General features: G+C 42.6%; 1 protein-coding gene across 7 annotated transcripts in view; it reads right to left on the bottom strand.

Annotated features, from left to right (window-relative positions):
- Positions 1 to 14,308, bottom strand: part of NTRK2 (neurotrophic receptor tyrosine kinase 2) — a 408,111-nt gene that overhangs the window by 101,874 nt on the left and 291,929 nt on the right. For all 7 annotated transcript variants that reach the window (XM_086414414.1, XM_086414413.1, XM_086414416.1 and 4 more), the window contains one exon: positions 5,743 to 5,873. In XM_086414414.1, the coding sequence (XP_086270540.1) occupies positions 5,743 to 5,873 (131 nt within the window). The remainder of the gene's footprint in view (positions 1 to 5,742; positions 5,874 to 14,308) is intronic.

Genomic DNA, 14,308 nt, shown 5'->3' with positions numbered 1-14,308 from the left:
ACTCTTTACTTTTTCAAAAGGCTCTTTTTCAATAGGCCATCCATCCATCCAACAAGCATTTGTTGCCTGCCACTACATACTAGGCAATGTGCTGAAAGGCATGATCCCTACCCTCAAGAATATGCTACTCTACTGGAGAAGATAGACAAATGTTGTTGATTAAATATACCCACAAATACATGTACTGATTAACAGCCTTAACAAATGCTCTCAAGGACAAGTACAGATGCCTTAATAACATGGAACTGGGAGGTCTGACCTAGACCAGGGAGTAGCAAGGGGAAGTTTCCTTGAAGGGGTAACTTGAGATGAGAGCTGATGGGTGAAGGGAGCTGTATGGCTCTTATGTTGGGCTGGGCCCCCCAGGCACGGACATGGCCATGGTGTGTTAGATGCTATGTGAGCTGGCTTGTGGCAACGTGCCACCGAGTGTATCAGTCAACTTTGCCAAAACCCTTGCATCATTTCCTCTGTTGTTGACAAGCAAATATTTAGCAATATGAAAAGAAAAAGCCCTTCATTAGATACTAAAGAAAGTGCCTGCTGAGCTCAGACATCACTATTTCGCGCCTTGCCAAGTCTTCTTGTACAGCATCTATGACTTGTTTTAACTCACGCCTCAAGGAAGTCACTCAGCTTCTCTGGATTTGTCATCTATAAAACACGAGACGTGGGTTATAGATATGATTCCTAAGGCCTCTCTTGTGTTCAGCACTTTATGTTTTTAGGAATACACCTGAGTTAGTGGAGAGGGGGAAGAGAGACCATGAATCCTACAAAGCCCACTTGTGGCTATATTTAAAAAAATGAAAATTAGTGTGCATTCACAGCACAAGGAAATGTTGTAGGAATTGTAGCTATTGAAAAGCAAATTGGATGGAGCCAAAAATAGTTAATGCATCCACAGCTAATGCAGAGAAACTGCAATGAAATGTTTCCTTGGCAATTGAGTTACTTAAAGATAAAGGAATTATTTTGATCAAAGACTCGTTTCTATGCATCTCATTTTCTCTATGGGTTCTCCAGTTGTCTTTCAGTGGGAAGGCACAAATCCATTTCACTAAGAAACAAAGGTCATCCAAAAATATCAAGAAAAGGGCAATCCAACTGGATCCAAACAAGCAGATACTCTAATGGGAAAGGCTGACTCAGGCCCTGAACCCTTGAGGGGTCTGCACAAGCCTAGGCTAACTCGCATCTTAAACTGACTTCTGCGGATTGCTCAAGCTCTTTAGTCATTTGGAACAAGCAGCGTCAAAATTTACAGGAACCTGACATCTGTCAGTCTGAATGCAAAACCTTGGATTTCAAATCAGTCAGCTCCTTCTAGAGAAGGAAAGAGGACAATAGCTGCTATTTCTTAGCATGCATAATCAATGCTGCAGGGGTTGCTAGGCAACGGGCAGAAAGACTGTCAAACATCCCTGGGAGCCTCCAACGGAAGAGAAGCAGCCCCGGCAGCCACTCCTCAGAGGTGACAGGCTATGGAGCCCTGGAGGCCACGTTCAGTTCCTTTAAAAAAAAATTCCCTTACTGTGGTCAGGAAGGCACCATAGACATTTTCCTCTCAGACTTATCAGATAGTCTTTGAATATACTTACAATGGGCCCACATGCCTAAAAATGAGCCGGTAAGGCTGGCAAGAGGCAGCTCCATGTGTTATTCTGATCCCATTCATTCCAGAGCCCATGAAAAATCAGACTTGTTTCTTGCATAGCTGTAGCCTCTGGATCTCAGACAGCTAAAATGGGCCCCCGCCCTGCTGAAGCTTGAAATCATTCTGGCCAAGGTAAGCAAAGCCTCTGATTTCCACAAAAGGCCACATTTGAGGTCAGGGAGATGAGATTTCTTTGGTGTACAACCTTGAAGTTGAAATGACTTTTTAAGCTGTAGGTATTTTGTTCTCACTACTTGAGATAAAGGGACAAATTTTCTTTGTTTTCTTTTTCAGCAGTTTTGATTAAAGAGCAAACGCTCATCGTGGGTTGTTAATCTGCAAACAATTATTTGGCAAAGCCAGGAGGTTCATGGGGACTGGGGCCTGGGTCTGGGTTGAACATGGGATGAGGGCTGTGATTGGGATTTAAAGAAAGGCTGTAGTCCATGGGGTCGCGAAGAGTCAGACATGACTGAGCGACTTCACTTTCACTCTTCACTTTCATGCATTGGAGAAGGAAATGGCAACCCACTCCAGTGTTCTTGCCTGGAGAATCCCAGGGATTGGGGAGCCTAGTGGGCTGCCGACTATGGGGTCGCACAGAATCGGACTCGACTGAAGCGACTTAGCAGCAGCAGCAGCACCAACAGTAGTGATGGGAAGCATGCTGTGGGCAGGACTACTGGCTGAACATTGCTGACACCGGCTAATCCTTCATCTTTACTAGATCGAGCTCTGAAATCCTGTTTAGCATGAGTTTGGAAGGAAAAGTGATGTCTGAGTTAAAGGTGCCCTGGATTTAGCTGTGTAGCACTGGCTCCTTAAGGACACTGCAAGAAGTACAGAGGAGCAAGCACAGAATTAGAAATAACAGGAACGTGAAAGGCGATACCCGCTGAGAAATTTTGAGTCTATTTCTATCCAGCTGAGGGCTTCCCACGTGGCACTAGTGGTAAAGAACCCACCTGCCAGTGCAGGAGACATAAGACATGTCGGTTCGATTCTTGGGTTGGGAAGATCCCCTGGAGGAGGGCATGGCAACCCACTCCAGTATTCTTCCCTAGAGAATGCCATGGACAGAGGAGCCTGGCAGGCTACAGTCCATGGGGTCGCAAAGAGTCGGACACGACTGAAGCAACTGAGCACACACTACCGAGCTGAGGCCTCTCAGCTATTCCTACACTATCCTCTAGGTTTCCCTCATCTCCTACGATTTTCTCACATTCAAAGCTTTCACCTTGTGACCTCATGAAGTGAACAGATTCCTGGATGGCCTCCAAACATCAGCGGGAAACATGGCCCAGACCTTGGCCCCAGGGTCCTCATTGTCCTTGTCTATGACACATGCGAGATTGGGGTTACATGTTCCCAGAATGTCTTCCAGCTCTATCCTTGTATCGGGCTCTGAATCTCCAAAAATAGAGGCACCTTTTGGTCCCATTTTTCCAAAGGGGGAAAAAAAGATAACAGCAGAAGAAAGCGAAGACTGCAGATATAACACTGCCAAATGTTCTGAACATTTTGTGCTTTAAAAAAAATAACAAACTTTTTGAGTCAATGAAAGAAAAGAGGAAGCCATCTCAGCAGCAGGAATTAAACATCCTCAGGGTCCCTGCAGGATCCTCCTTTCACTCCACTCACCCCGCTTGACCTTGATTCTCTCCCACATCTCCCTTCCCCTCTTCTCTCCTCTGTCTCACTACCCCCTCCACTTTCCTATCTTACTGAGATGATGCTTATTTCATAGATATTACATTTCTCATCCCTAGAAAGGCCTGTCCTTTATTCACCCCAAAGTAGAGCTTTTTAGGAGCCTTTCCTGAGAGTTTAAGTGTATCTGAACCGCTCGGCTTAGTCACTTTTGATGGCAAGGAAAGCAGATGCATGGTGTTTCATTAGGATGAACTGTAACAGAAACTGTGTTTAGTCTGAAGGTTGGGAAAGTTCAAGAATCATTTTATTTCTCTCCTCGGTTACCCATTACGCATAAAGTATTTTAAGGCTAAATACAACAGTAATGGAATATATATCTTTTAAAAACTGAAAAGTTCCTCAGTACCATTTTTCTATATTCCCTTATATATGTGTCAATATACAATATTTGTTTTTGTCTTTCAGACTTATTTCACTCTGTGTAATAGGATGAACTGAGGTTCTTCCACCTCAGTTCAATTTGCAGGGCAGGTATAGAGAAGAAGACATAGAAAACAGACTTGTGGACACAATGAGGGAAGGAGAGGGTGAGACAACTTCAGAGAGTAGCGCTGAAACATACACAGTACCGTGTGTAAAATGGCATTTATTTCCTCATTATAGCCAGGACAATGTTCAACTAGTGGTAAGTTGCTGTATAACAGGCGGCTCAGCTCAGAGCACTGTGGCAACCTAGAGGGCTGGGGTGGGGTGGGTCTGGGGGAAAGGTTCAAGAGGGAGGGGACATAGGTATGCTTATGGCTGATTCACGAAGTTGTACAGCAGAAACCAACACAACTCTGTAAAGCAATTATCTTCCAATTAAAAATGAATAAAAGTTAAAACATTAAAAGACCAGAAAGATAAATAAATAAATAAAACACATCCATCAACTCACAAAGAAAGTTGTCCTGGTGATAATGAGGAAATAAATGCCATTTGTATAAATACTTTGCGTTTGGCCAAACGAACAAAGAAAAACCAAAACTCAATCATCTTACGTTGGGTCAAGAAGTTACATTTTATTACATTAGCCACGTACTTATTCATTTGGCCCTTAACTCATTTTATAAACATATGCCTCTCTTAAGTGTTTTACATAAGTTGTACCTTGGTGATTTTTTTAAAACATTTTGACAGTGCATATGTAAAAGATACGCTGAAGTTTTTTGTGCTATTTGTGTTGATCCTTGTGATTTAGAGGGCCCAGTGGAAATTTTAGCCCTTTCAATAATGTTTATTTATTTTTATTTTTTAATATAAATTTATTTATTTTAATTGGAGGCTAATTACTTTACAATTTTATTGAAGATGCTGTTGCTGCTAAGTTGCTTCAGTTGTGTCCGACCCTGTGCGACCCCATAGACGGCAGCCCACCAGGCTCCTCTGTCCCTGGGATTCTCCAGGCAAGAACACTGGAGTGGGTTGCCATTTCCTTCTCCAGTGCATGAAAGTGGAAAGTGAAAGGGAAGTCACTCAGTCGTGTCTGACTCTTCGAGACCCCATGGACTGCAGCCACCAGGCTCCTCCGTCCATGGGATTTTCCAGGCAAGAGTACTGGAATGGGTTGCCATTTCCTTCTCCATATTGAAGATGAGGTCTCCTTTAAAAGAATTATTGTAATTTAACATATATGCATTCATTATTTTATTTTTATTTTCCATTCCATGTAGCATGTGTGATCTTAGTTCCCTGACCAGGGATCGAACCTGCATCGTCTGCAGTGAAAGCATGGAGCTTTACAACAAATGGACTGCCAGGGGATTCCTCAGGTCTCCTTTTTAGAGTTTATGGAGAAATGGTTATGACAAAAGACTTTCAGACTTCTGTATTGCAATAAAATCTCGTGTCTCCTAGGGCGGTAAGATCCATCCCCCAGAGATGTTCCCCTTCCAGATGCCATGTCTGGGGCCTTGGAGATATTTGGAAGGGACAAAGTAAGTATAACAAAACATCTCAGCGGAAATGAGGCTGAGAGAGGGAAGTGAAGGCCACAGTGTCCTTTCCAGGTCTTCTGAACATGAGACAAGCTCCAGCTGAACTTGGACATGCTCCGGGCAATCTGAGGAGAAAGCGAAGTCTCCAGGTTTAGTGGGTTGGATTGTGTTTGACCCCACTGACTTCTGTCCAGAGTTCAGTTAACACTGACTGGGGAGAGTAGCTCAGAGATATCCACAGCCTGTAGGCTGGAAAGATGTTCCTGAGCAGAACCCATTGTCCCTGTGCCCCAAACATCCTTTCCACTTTCCATCACTTAAAGGAATTTGGACACATCTACCATGGCAGATATACTTTGCTCCTGAAATGGTCACTGCGATGAAATAAAATAAAGCAACACTTCCACATGTGAGTAGTGACCATGGGTAATGAGACATTCTGGAGTGTTCGCTTACCTTCACGGCCACCAAGATCTTGTCCTGCTCAGGACAGAGGTTATAGCATTCAGCAAGGAAAACTTTTCCAAAGGCTCCTTCACCTAGCTCCCTTTTCAAGACAATGTTGTGTCGCTTGATGTGCTGAACAACTGTAAGACAAAGACAGAACGGAAATTGGAATCGAGGCAGCCAGAGCTGAAGGCAAAGGGCAGGAGTCGGCAGGCTGCATCCTGAGCTCACAGACCTAAAGTCTCTCCTCTACACATAGAAAACTGGAGGATAAACTCAGCATCCATCCTCAAGATCCACCCAGAAGGCTTCCAGGCAGTCGGTGGTTTAGGCTTGCTCTCCAGAATGGAATCACTGTTTTTGATAGAACCAAAGGAATCACTTAGCTGTTGGCTACAAAACATCATTCATGAGCTTTATGGACCAAGAAAGGGGAGAATTGAGAAGGGGATGGATATGAATGGCAGGTCTCTCACAAGCCAGATGCTTTGCATATATTCATCAGTTATGTCTAGTGGGAAAGGCAGAGAGCTAGCTAGGAAGCCCTAAGCCTTTGTTAAGCCCCTTCAAAATATTGAGGGAGACAGGCTCAGAGGACACGAAGGGAAAATGCAAGATCTGTGCATTGCTGATGAAGGCTGTGTCCTCACCTCACTTTTTGCTTCCTCACGTGGTGAGCTCCATGGTTGAGTTCTGGTGACTCTTTCTGTTTAGACCAGAAATGTCTAGCCCATTGTGCTAAAAGCTGGTTTCCTTAGCTCCTTTCTAAGAGCGGGTTCTAGCCTTGGCTGTCCAAAGCCAAGAAGAGACATGTACAGAAGCATCAGGGGAAGGGGGACTATTCCTCTCATGCAGAGCTGAGCTAGCCCATGCCACTCATCCATCACCTTCCTGGAGGAGGCAGGAGGCAGTCCCAAGGCAGTTCTTTGGGAGCCCAGTGGGAGGCAAGTGAATGATTCTCAGGACAGAGCTGGTGGAGAAGCCCAAAAAAAGACTCTGCAGAGGATAGAGGACTCCACAGTGTGAGCTTGGGCCTCGTCACCCAGCACATTAAGCATTGGATCCCTGAGCCCAGGGCTTCCACTGTGTCACTGCCACCAGGCTTTTCTGAACTTCTCATCCCTGAGTGGCAGACTGACTAAAGAGACTGTGAGTCCCTCTAGAGCTTGGAATGTGCAGTCAACAATATTGGACTCTTAGAAGCATTCTTTCCTACATTTTATACATGGGGAAACTGAGTCTGCAGGAATTTCACTGATTCATAGTGTGGGAATGGAGGAATTGGGATGTGAACTCAGGTTTGTCTGAACCCAGAGTCTGTAACTTTTCTTCTGCACCAGAAAGTTCTTTTTCAGTTGTAAGTTATGCTAAGTGTGATGAGAGAAAGGGAAGTATGTAAATAAGAGAGTAAAAAGTGAAAATAACCTCCCGCTTCCTTTCCGCTTAGTTCAACAGCCAGTTCAAATTATCAAAAGTTCCAAAGAAAATACAAAGCTTATCTCTACAGTTTTAATAATGATAATAACATGAATACCCATGAAGTTACCATTCCATTAAGAAACAGAACATCACTAGAGCTTTTGAAGCACCACTGTGTTCTTTCTGGATTGTACCCATTTCCTACTCACGTCCCAGGGATAATCACCATCCGGAATTTTGTGTTAATCATTTCCCTTGTTGGTTTGCTGCCACTGACACCTCCCCAGTGAGAGATTGTTGCTTGTTTTGAAGCTAATAAATGGACTCATATTACATGCATCCTTCCCTGTCTTAGTCTATCTCTCAACATTGTTCTTGAGACTGAATTACACTGTGTGTAGTGGTAGTAGTAATTCTTTTGCTTTTACTTTGTAATATTCTGTGGAAGGACTGTAACACCATTTATTTGTCCATGCTAGGTTGATGGATATGATATATACAGTTTCTTCTTAGATACAACTTGATATAAAATGCAGGTGGTGATTAAGGTTTTGCTTTAATAGGATTTTCCCCCCTGATAATTCATGTGGTTTGGAGCTATAGCTGCTTCCTTGGGCCTCTGGGAACTCAGGGTGATAAAAATCAAAAGGTCTTTTATGAGCAACATTATTAATGAATCTAAGAATGTATATTAATTTCTCATGCTCCAGCAGCAATGCCTGAATTTAAGAGGGGAAAGATGTGTTCATTAGGAAGAGTGCCCATATAAAGAGATGAATGTAATTCTTGCAGAAAATTAGCTGCCCTATTTAAATCTAATATTTAACTCCATGGTTGTCATATGTTCATTGAGAATTAAATTGCCACTTGATTTACTTTACACTCTAACCAGATCAAGGCTAGTATTTAACTTTTTTTTCTTGCATTTGATTTACACTTTTCTTGCCTCCCTCCTCCTCTCTCTCCTTTCTTTTTCCTTCTTTCCTTCCTTTTCCTTTTTTTCCTTTCCTCCCTCTCTCCCTATCCCTACCCACCCCCCCCCCACCCTCTCTTTCATTCCAAGCAGTAAAAAATGTTGATGGGAAATAACTTTCTAAAGCTATGGATAAAGCCACAACTTCATCATCTTCCAAGCTAAAATTGATGAGACCAGTTTTACCACACTGACCTTGAAGGCAGTAGACACATCTTTAAGAAATGGGCTATTTTGCATTAATTTGCTTTGCTATGTTTGGGATATAGTAGATTACATGAATAGTGGCCTTTTGCCAATGTACTCCATCTAAATAGAAGGAATTCCTCTTTTCTAAGACTGGAAGCCACTGAGGGGCACAGGTAACAAGTTTTTGTTTGTATTTGCATTTCTGCCAGGGTTTCATAGTGCTCTGCACACAGCTGGTGCTATCCAAATATTTGTTGGAAAATGTGCCAAATGATAATAGAAGCAAGAGACAAATACTGTTCAGTTTTATTATTTCAGTTAACTGACAACAATCCTATTGAATGTGCAGGCAATAAAAAAGCTCAATTCTCCAAGATGTCAGGAGTAGGAAGAACAACTAGTCTGAAGCTATCACACACTTGAGCTAAGAATTTCTTCCCATTCTCCTCCAGGAGAGCATTGAAGCATATCCCAAACTGCCTCATTGCCCGTTTCCCTCAATGACCAAAGGAAATCCTCGGTACCCTCTCAGACCATCCCTCTTTATCCAGCCTCAAACTGCCAAATTGCTCATAATTGCCCCAAGCACAGCCAATGCTAACCCCTTCGTCTCCCTCACAAGTCCTTCCATCAGTTCTTCTGGATGAAATGCCCATCATCTAGTAGGTCCCTGTATCTAAAATCTCTCCTTAAACTTCTCTTTACCTCCTCAGCTCCAATAAAACCTTGGCTTTGCTGAGGATGGGCTTCTCTGATGGCTCAGCAGTAAAGAATATGCCTGTCAATGCAAGAGATGCAGGTCAGGAAGATTTGATCCCTGGGTCAGGAAGATACCCTAGAGAAGGAAATGACTGCCCACTCAGGCATTCTTGCCTTGGAAATCCCATGGACAGAGGAGACCAGCAGGCTACAGTTCCATGGGGTCGCAAAAGAGTCAGATACAAAACGACTTAGCAACTAAAACACCACCATCATAACGTGCCTGAGGACACCCATAACTTCTCCCTCCAGCCCTTTCAAATGAAAGCCATCCCCACCCTTCACTCCCAGGTACATCAAGGCCTTTGTGCATGATGTCTGACCATGAACCCCCCCCACCCACCCCACCATCTCCTGCTAGAGCCCCAACCAGTTGAAAGCATCTGTCTTAGGGAGCCATCAGCCTGTACCACGTTGAGGCCCTCACTATGACATCTTGGCTACCCCACTCACTCACTGAGCTCCTTGCTCACATTTTCCCTCTCTACCTCCTGATACCAGCATTCTAAGGGCCTGAGGCACAGACGGGTGAAGTATTAATAGTTTGCCCAAGTTGTACAAACACTCAGCTGCCATTTATCTGTCTTTCAGCAATGCAGCTAAGAGGAAAGGCATTGGGAAGTTTGGTTTGGCTGTTTGCATGGCATTTAGCTGACTTTTTCTTGGGAGTAAGACTTTCTTTTTTAAAATTGAACTGTACAAAAAAGATCTCCATGACCCAGATAATCACGATGGTGTGATCACTGACCTAGAGCCAGACATCCTGGAATATGAAGTCAAGTGGGCCTTAGAAAGCATCACTACAAACAAAGCTAGTGGAGGTGATGGGATTCCAGTTGAGTTATTCCAAATCCTGAAAGATGATGCTGTGAAAGTGCTGCACTCAATATGCCAGCAAATTTGGAAAACTCAGCAGTGGCCACAGGACTGGAAAACGTCAGTTTTCATTCCAATCCCAAAGAAAGGCAATGCCAAAGAATGCTCAAACTACCACACAATTGCACTCATCTCACACGCTAGTAAAGTAATGCTCAAAATTCTCCAAGCCAGGCTTCAGCAATATGTGAACCGTGAACTTCCTGATGTTCAAGCTGGTTTTAGAAAAGGCAGAGGAACCAGAGATCAAATTGCCAACATCCACTGGATCATCGAAAAAGCAAGAGAGTTCCAGAAAAACATCTATTTCTGCTTTATTGACTATGCCAAAGCCTTTGACTGTGTGGATCACAATAAACTGTGGAAAATTCTTCAAGAGATGGGAATACCAGACCACCTGACCTGCCTCTTGAGAAATCTGTATGCAGGTCAGGAAGCAACAGTTAGAACTGGACATGGAACAACATACTGGTTCCAAATAGGAAAAGGAGTATGTCAAGGCTGTATATTGTCACCCTGCTTATTTAACTTATATGCAGAGTACATCATGAGAAACGCTGGACTGGAAGAAACACAAGCTGGAATAACGATTGCCGGGAGAAATATCAATAACCTCAGATATGCAGATGACACCACCCTTATGGCAGAAAGTGAAGAGGAACTAAAAAGCCTCTTGATGAAAGTGAAAGTGGAGAGTGAAAAAGTTGGCTTAAAGCTCAACATTCAGAAAACAAAGATCATGGCATCCGGTCCCATCACTTCATGGGAAATAGATGGGGAAACAGTGGAAACAGTGTCAGACTTTATTTTTCTGGGCTCCAAAATCACTGCAGATGGTGACTGCGGCCATGAAATTAAAAGACGCTTACTCCTTGGAAGGAAAGTTATGACCAACCTAGATAGCATATTCAAAAGCAGAGACATTACTTTGCCAACAAAGGTTCGTCTAGTCAAGGCTATGGTTTTTCCTGTGGTCATGTATGGATGCGAGTTGGACTGTGAAGAAGGCTGAGCCGAAGAATTGATGCTTTTGAACTGTGGTGTTGGAGAAGACTCTTGAGAGTCCCTTGAACTGCAAGGAGATCCAACCAGTCCATTCTGAAGGAGATCAGTCTGAGTGTTCTTTGGAAGGAATGTTGCTAAATCTGAAACTCCAGTACTTTGGCCACCTCATTTGAAGAGTTGACTCATTGGAAAAGACTCTGATGCTGGGAGGGATTGGGGGCAAGAGGAGAAGGGGACGACAGAGGATGAGATGGCTGGATGGCATCACTGACTCGATGGATATGAGTCTGAGTGAACTCCGGGAGTTGGTGATGGACAGGGAGGCCTGGCGTGCTGTGATTCATGGGGTCACAAAGAGTCAGACACGACTGAGTGACTGATCTGATCTGATCTGATTATCATTATTTGGTGGGGGGCAAGCTGCACATATGCAGGATCTTAGTTCCCTGGCTGGGAATAGAAGTTGAAGTGTGGAGTCCTAATCACTGGACCACCAGGGAAGTCCCAAGACTTTCTTAATGAAAAAAGCAATGCACTGATTTCTATTCTAGACAATCTCACTGTGGACAGGCACTTTGAATAACACCTTAAAGGGTCCTAGGAACATTTGGGTTCATTTTATACAAAGTATCCTTGGCCAAGTGAGTCTAAGTGAAAGTCTCTCAGTTGTGCCTGATTCTCTGCAACACCATGGACTGTAGCCCACCAGGCTCCTCTGTCCATGGAATTCTTTGGGCAAGAATACTGGAGTAGGTAACTGTTCCCTTCTCCAGGGGATCTTCCCAACCCAGGGGTTGAACCCAGATCTCCTGCACTGCAGGTGGATTCTTTACCATCTGAGCCACCACGGAAGCCCAAAGATTCCATGATAAATAAGCTATCGGGTAAGTATGTTAAAAATTTTTACATTCTTTATTTCTTAGGTCAGTCAAAGCTCTGCTTTTAACTTTGGAGACTCCAGTAAAACCACTTCAAACACAATATGAATAACTAACAAAAATAAATAAATGAAACGCCCAGACTCTACCATAAATAGCTTCTTAGATTTGAAGGGGAAAAATCAAGACAATAGTTGATTTCTTTAAATAATTTTTTTTTATAAAAAGTATCTTTTTAAAATTCACCTTGCCAAAGATAAGAGTACCCAGAAGAGGTGTGTGTGGTGTAGGGACCACCAAACTCCTGTGGTCTGCAGACTGATCTATGTATGTTCATATAGTCAAAGCAAAGGGTGTGATTAGATTATTGTGCAAATAAATCTACTCTATGGAATCAGGTGGCTCAGATGGTAAAGTGTCTGCCTGCAGTGCAGGAGACCTGGGTTCAATCTCTGGGTTGGGAAGATCCCCTGTAGAAGGAAACCCACTCCAGTACTCTTGCCTGGAAAATTCCATGGACTGGGGAGCCTTGTAGGCTACAGTCCAGCGGGTCACAAAGAGTCGGACAGGACTGAGCGACTTCATTCATGGAATCAGGGAGAAAGTGATGACCAGAAGTAATAATTGAGATGAGGGACTAAATATTGTGGATATCTTTATCATTAATGGAATTTTCCAGGGTGGAAATTCACTGCACTTGGGCATTTGTTTCCCAAGTACCAGAACTGAGTAGATTTCTAGTTTTGTATTAGCATCACATTACAGCCACTGAAAAATGCATTCTGTCACAAAGAAGTTCCAGTAGTTGGTGGAGATGCTTGTAGTTTCAGATGGTTTAAATAAAATTCCTAGTATCAATTTCTCCCAAAAGTAAATATCCTATATATACATGCAGGCTATAGTTCAACCCATTACTACTAAATCTAAAACTAACACAATAAATAAATAAATATCACTCCACCCATTTAAGGTTGAAGTAGGAAACATATCCTCCCATTTCCTCAGTAATAGAGTTTCACAGAGAACCTTGTCCCCCTGGAAATTTCCTACTCATCACATGGACCTTAAATTGAGACATTCATGGAATCTTTAATATATGCCAACTACTCTGCAGTTAAAAGGAAAGACATCTTATATTTGTTAGTAGGACTGTATAAATAATATACCCCAGAAAATAATGTTCTGTATTAGGAGGAATCTCTATGTCTCCCTACAAACCTAAATGTGCGGCCTGCCTCAGCAGTTCCAGTGCAGAGGACTAGATGCTGTGATGGAAACAGAAGTTAAAGATCACTGAGTCCGACTCCCTCATGTTCGACAGTTGGCCAGTGAGTCTCAGAGAGGTGAAGTGACTTTCCCAGGGCCACACAGCTAGAAAGTGGCCAAGCTAGAACTCAGAGCCCCTAACTCTCAGGAGAGTGACCTTGGACTCTGTAACACAAGCCCCTATTTGAGATTGCGTGCAGTGAGCATTCCCTGCCAATAAAGTGAAAACAGGTATATCATTCAGTTAATTATCTCTTCAACTAGAAATACTTGAAACGTTCATATTTATCATCTGAAATGGATCAAGCATCTCATAATGAAGAATATCATTACAAAATGGCCAATAAAAATAAAATATGAGCACATAAAGTAGGATGCCAAAGCTATGAAACATGCTTGAGCTTGATTTTAAATGCAAGTAACAAAAATTATTTACTAAATATCTTAATGTCTATATCATAAGGAGCATATTGAAACAGGTTAAATCATCTACCTTGAAAAAGTTAATTTATATGAAAGATGGGAACTATGGTTTTGAATTTCATCTATATTTTTATTATTAAGATATAAGTTTGGATAATATTGAAAATAAACGTGATTAAGACCAGAGATGTAAAAAACACCAGGACAAGACAAAGCCAAATATTCATAAATAACATTAATGATAAAATAAAACATGAAACAATACTGAGCCATTCTTAAGCAATTTTCAGCAAAAAATCCCAATGTGCATTACCATCGATTAATTTTCATATCCCTCTGAATGAGGTCAATAGTCACATTTATTTTACAGATGACACTACAATTAATTGACTAACTTGTGGTCATAGAGCAATCCACTTATCCTTTTCCAAGTGCAATTTCCAATGAAACAAGGAAATAGAAGGAAAGGGAGAGACCCTAATATGTGCTGATTGCTATTAAGGGCCTGGAAATGTGCTGAGAGGTTTATGAGGGTTATCAATCTTCACAGCAATCTAGTAGGGTATGCTTATTTCCATTTTCAGATTAAAGTAACAAGGAGGGGATCACATGTGCTAAATAACTCGTCTGAACTGATGCTGAAGCTGAAACTCCAATACTTTGACCACCTGATGTGAAGAGCTGACCCATTTGAAAACCCTTAATGCTGGGAAAGATTGAAGGCAGGAGGAGAAGGGGACAACAGAGAATGAGATGGTTGGATGGCATCACTAACTCAGTGGACATG

The sequence above is a fragment of the Bos grunniens genome, chromosome 8 (genome assembly GCF_055505025.1).
Source record: "Bos grunniens cultivar Pamir isolate PY7600 chromosome 8, Bosgru_T2T1.0, whole genome shotgun sequence".
In the NCBI taxonomy this organism is placed as follows: domain Eukaryota; kingdom Metazoa; phylum Chordata; class Mammalia; order Artiodactyla; family Bovidae; genus Bos; species Bos grunniens.
The sequence above is the reverse complement of the archived record's forward strand: the minus strand, read 5'-3'. Positions and strand labels throughout refer to the sequence as shown.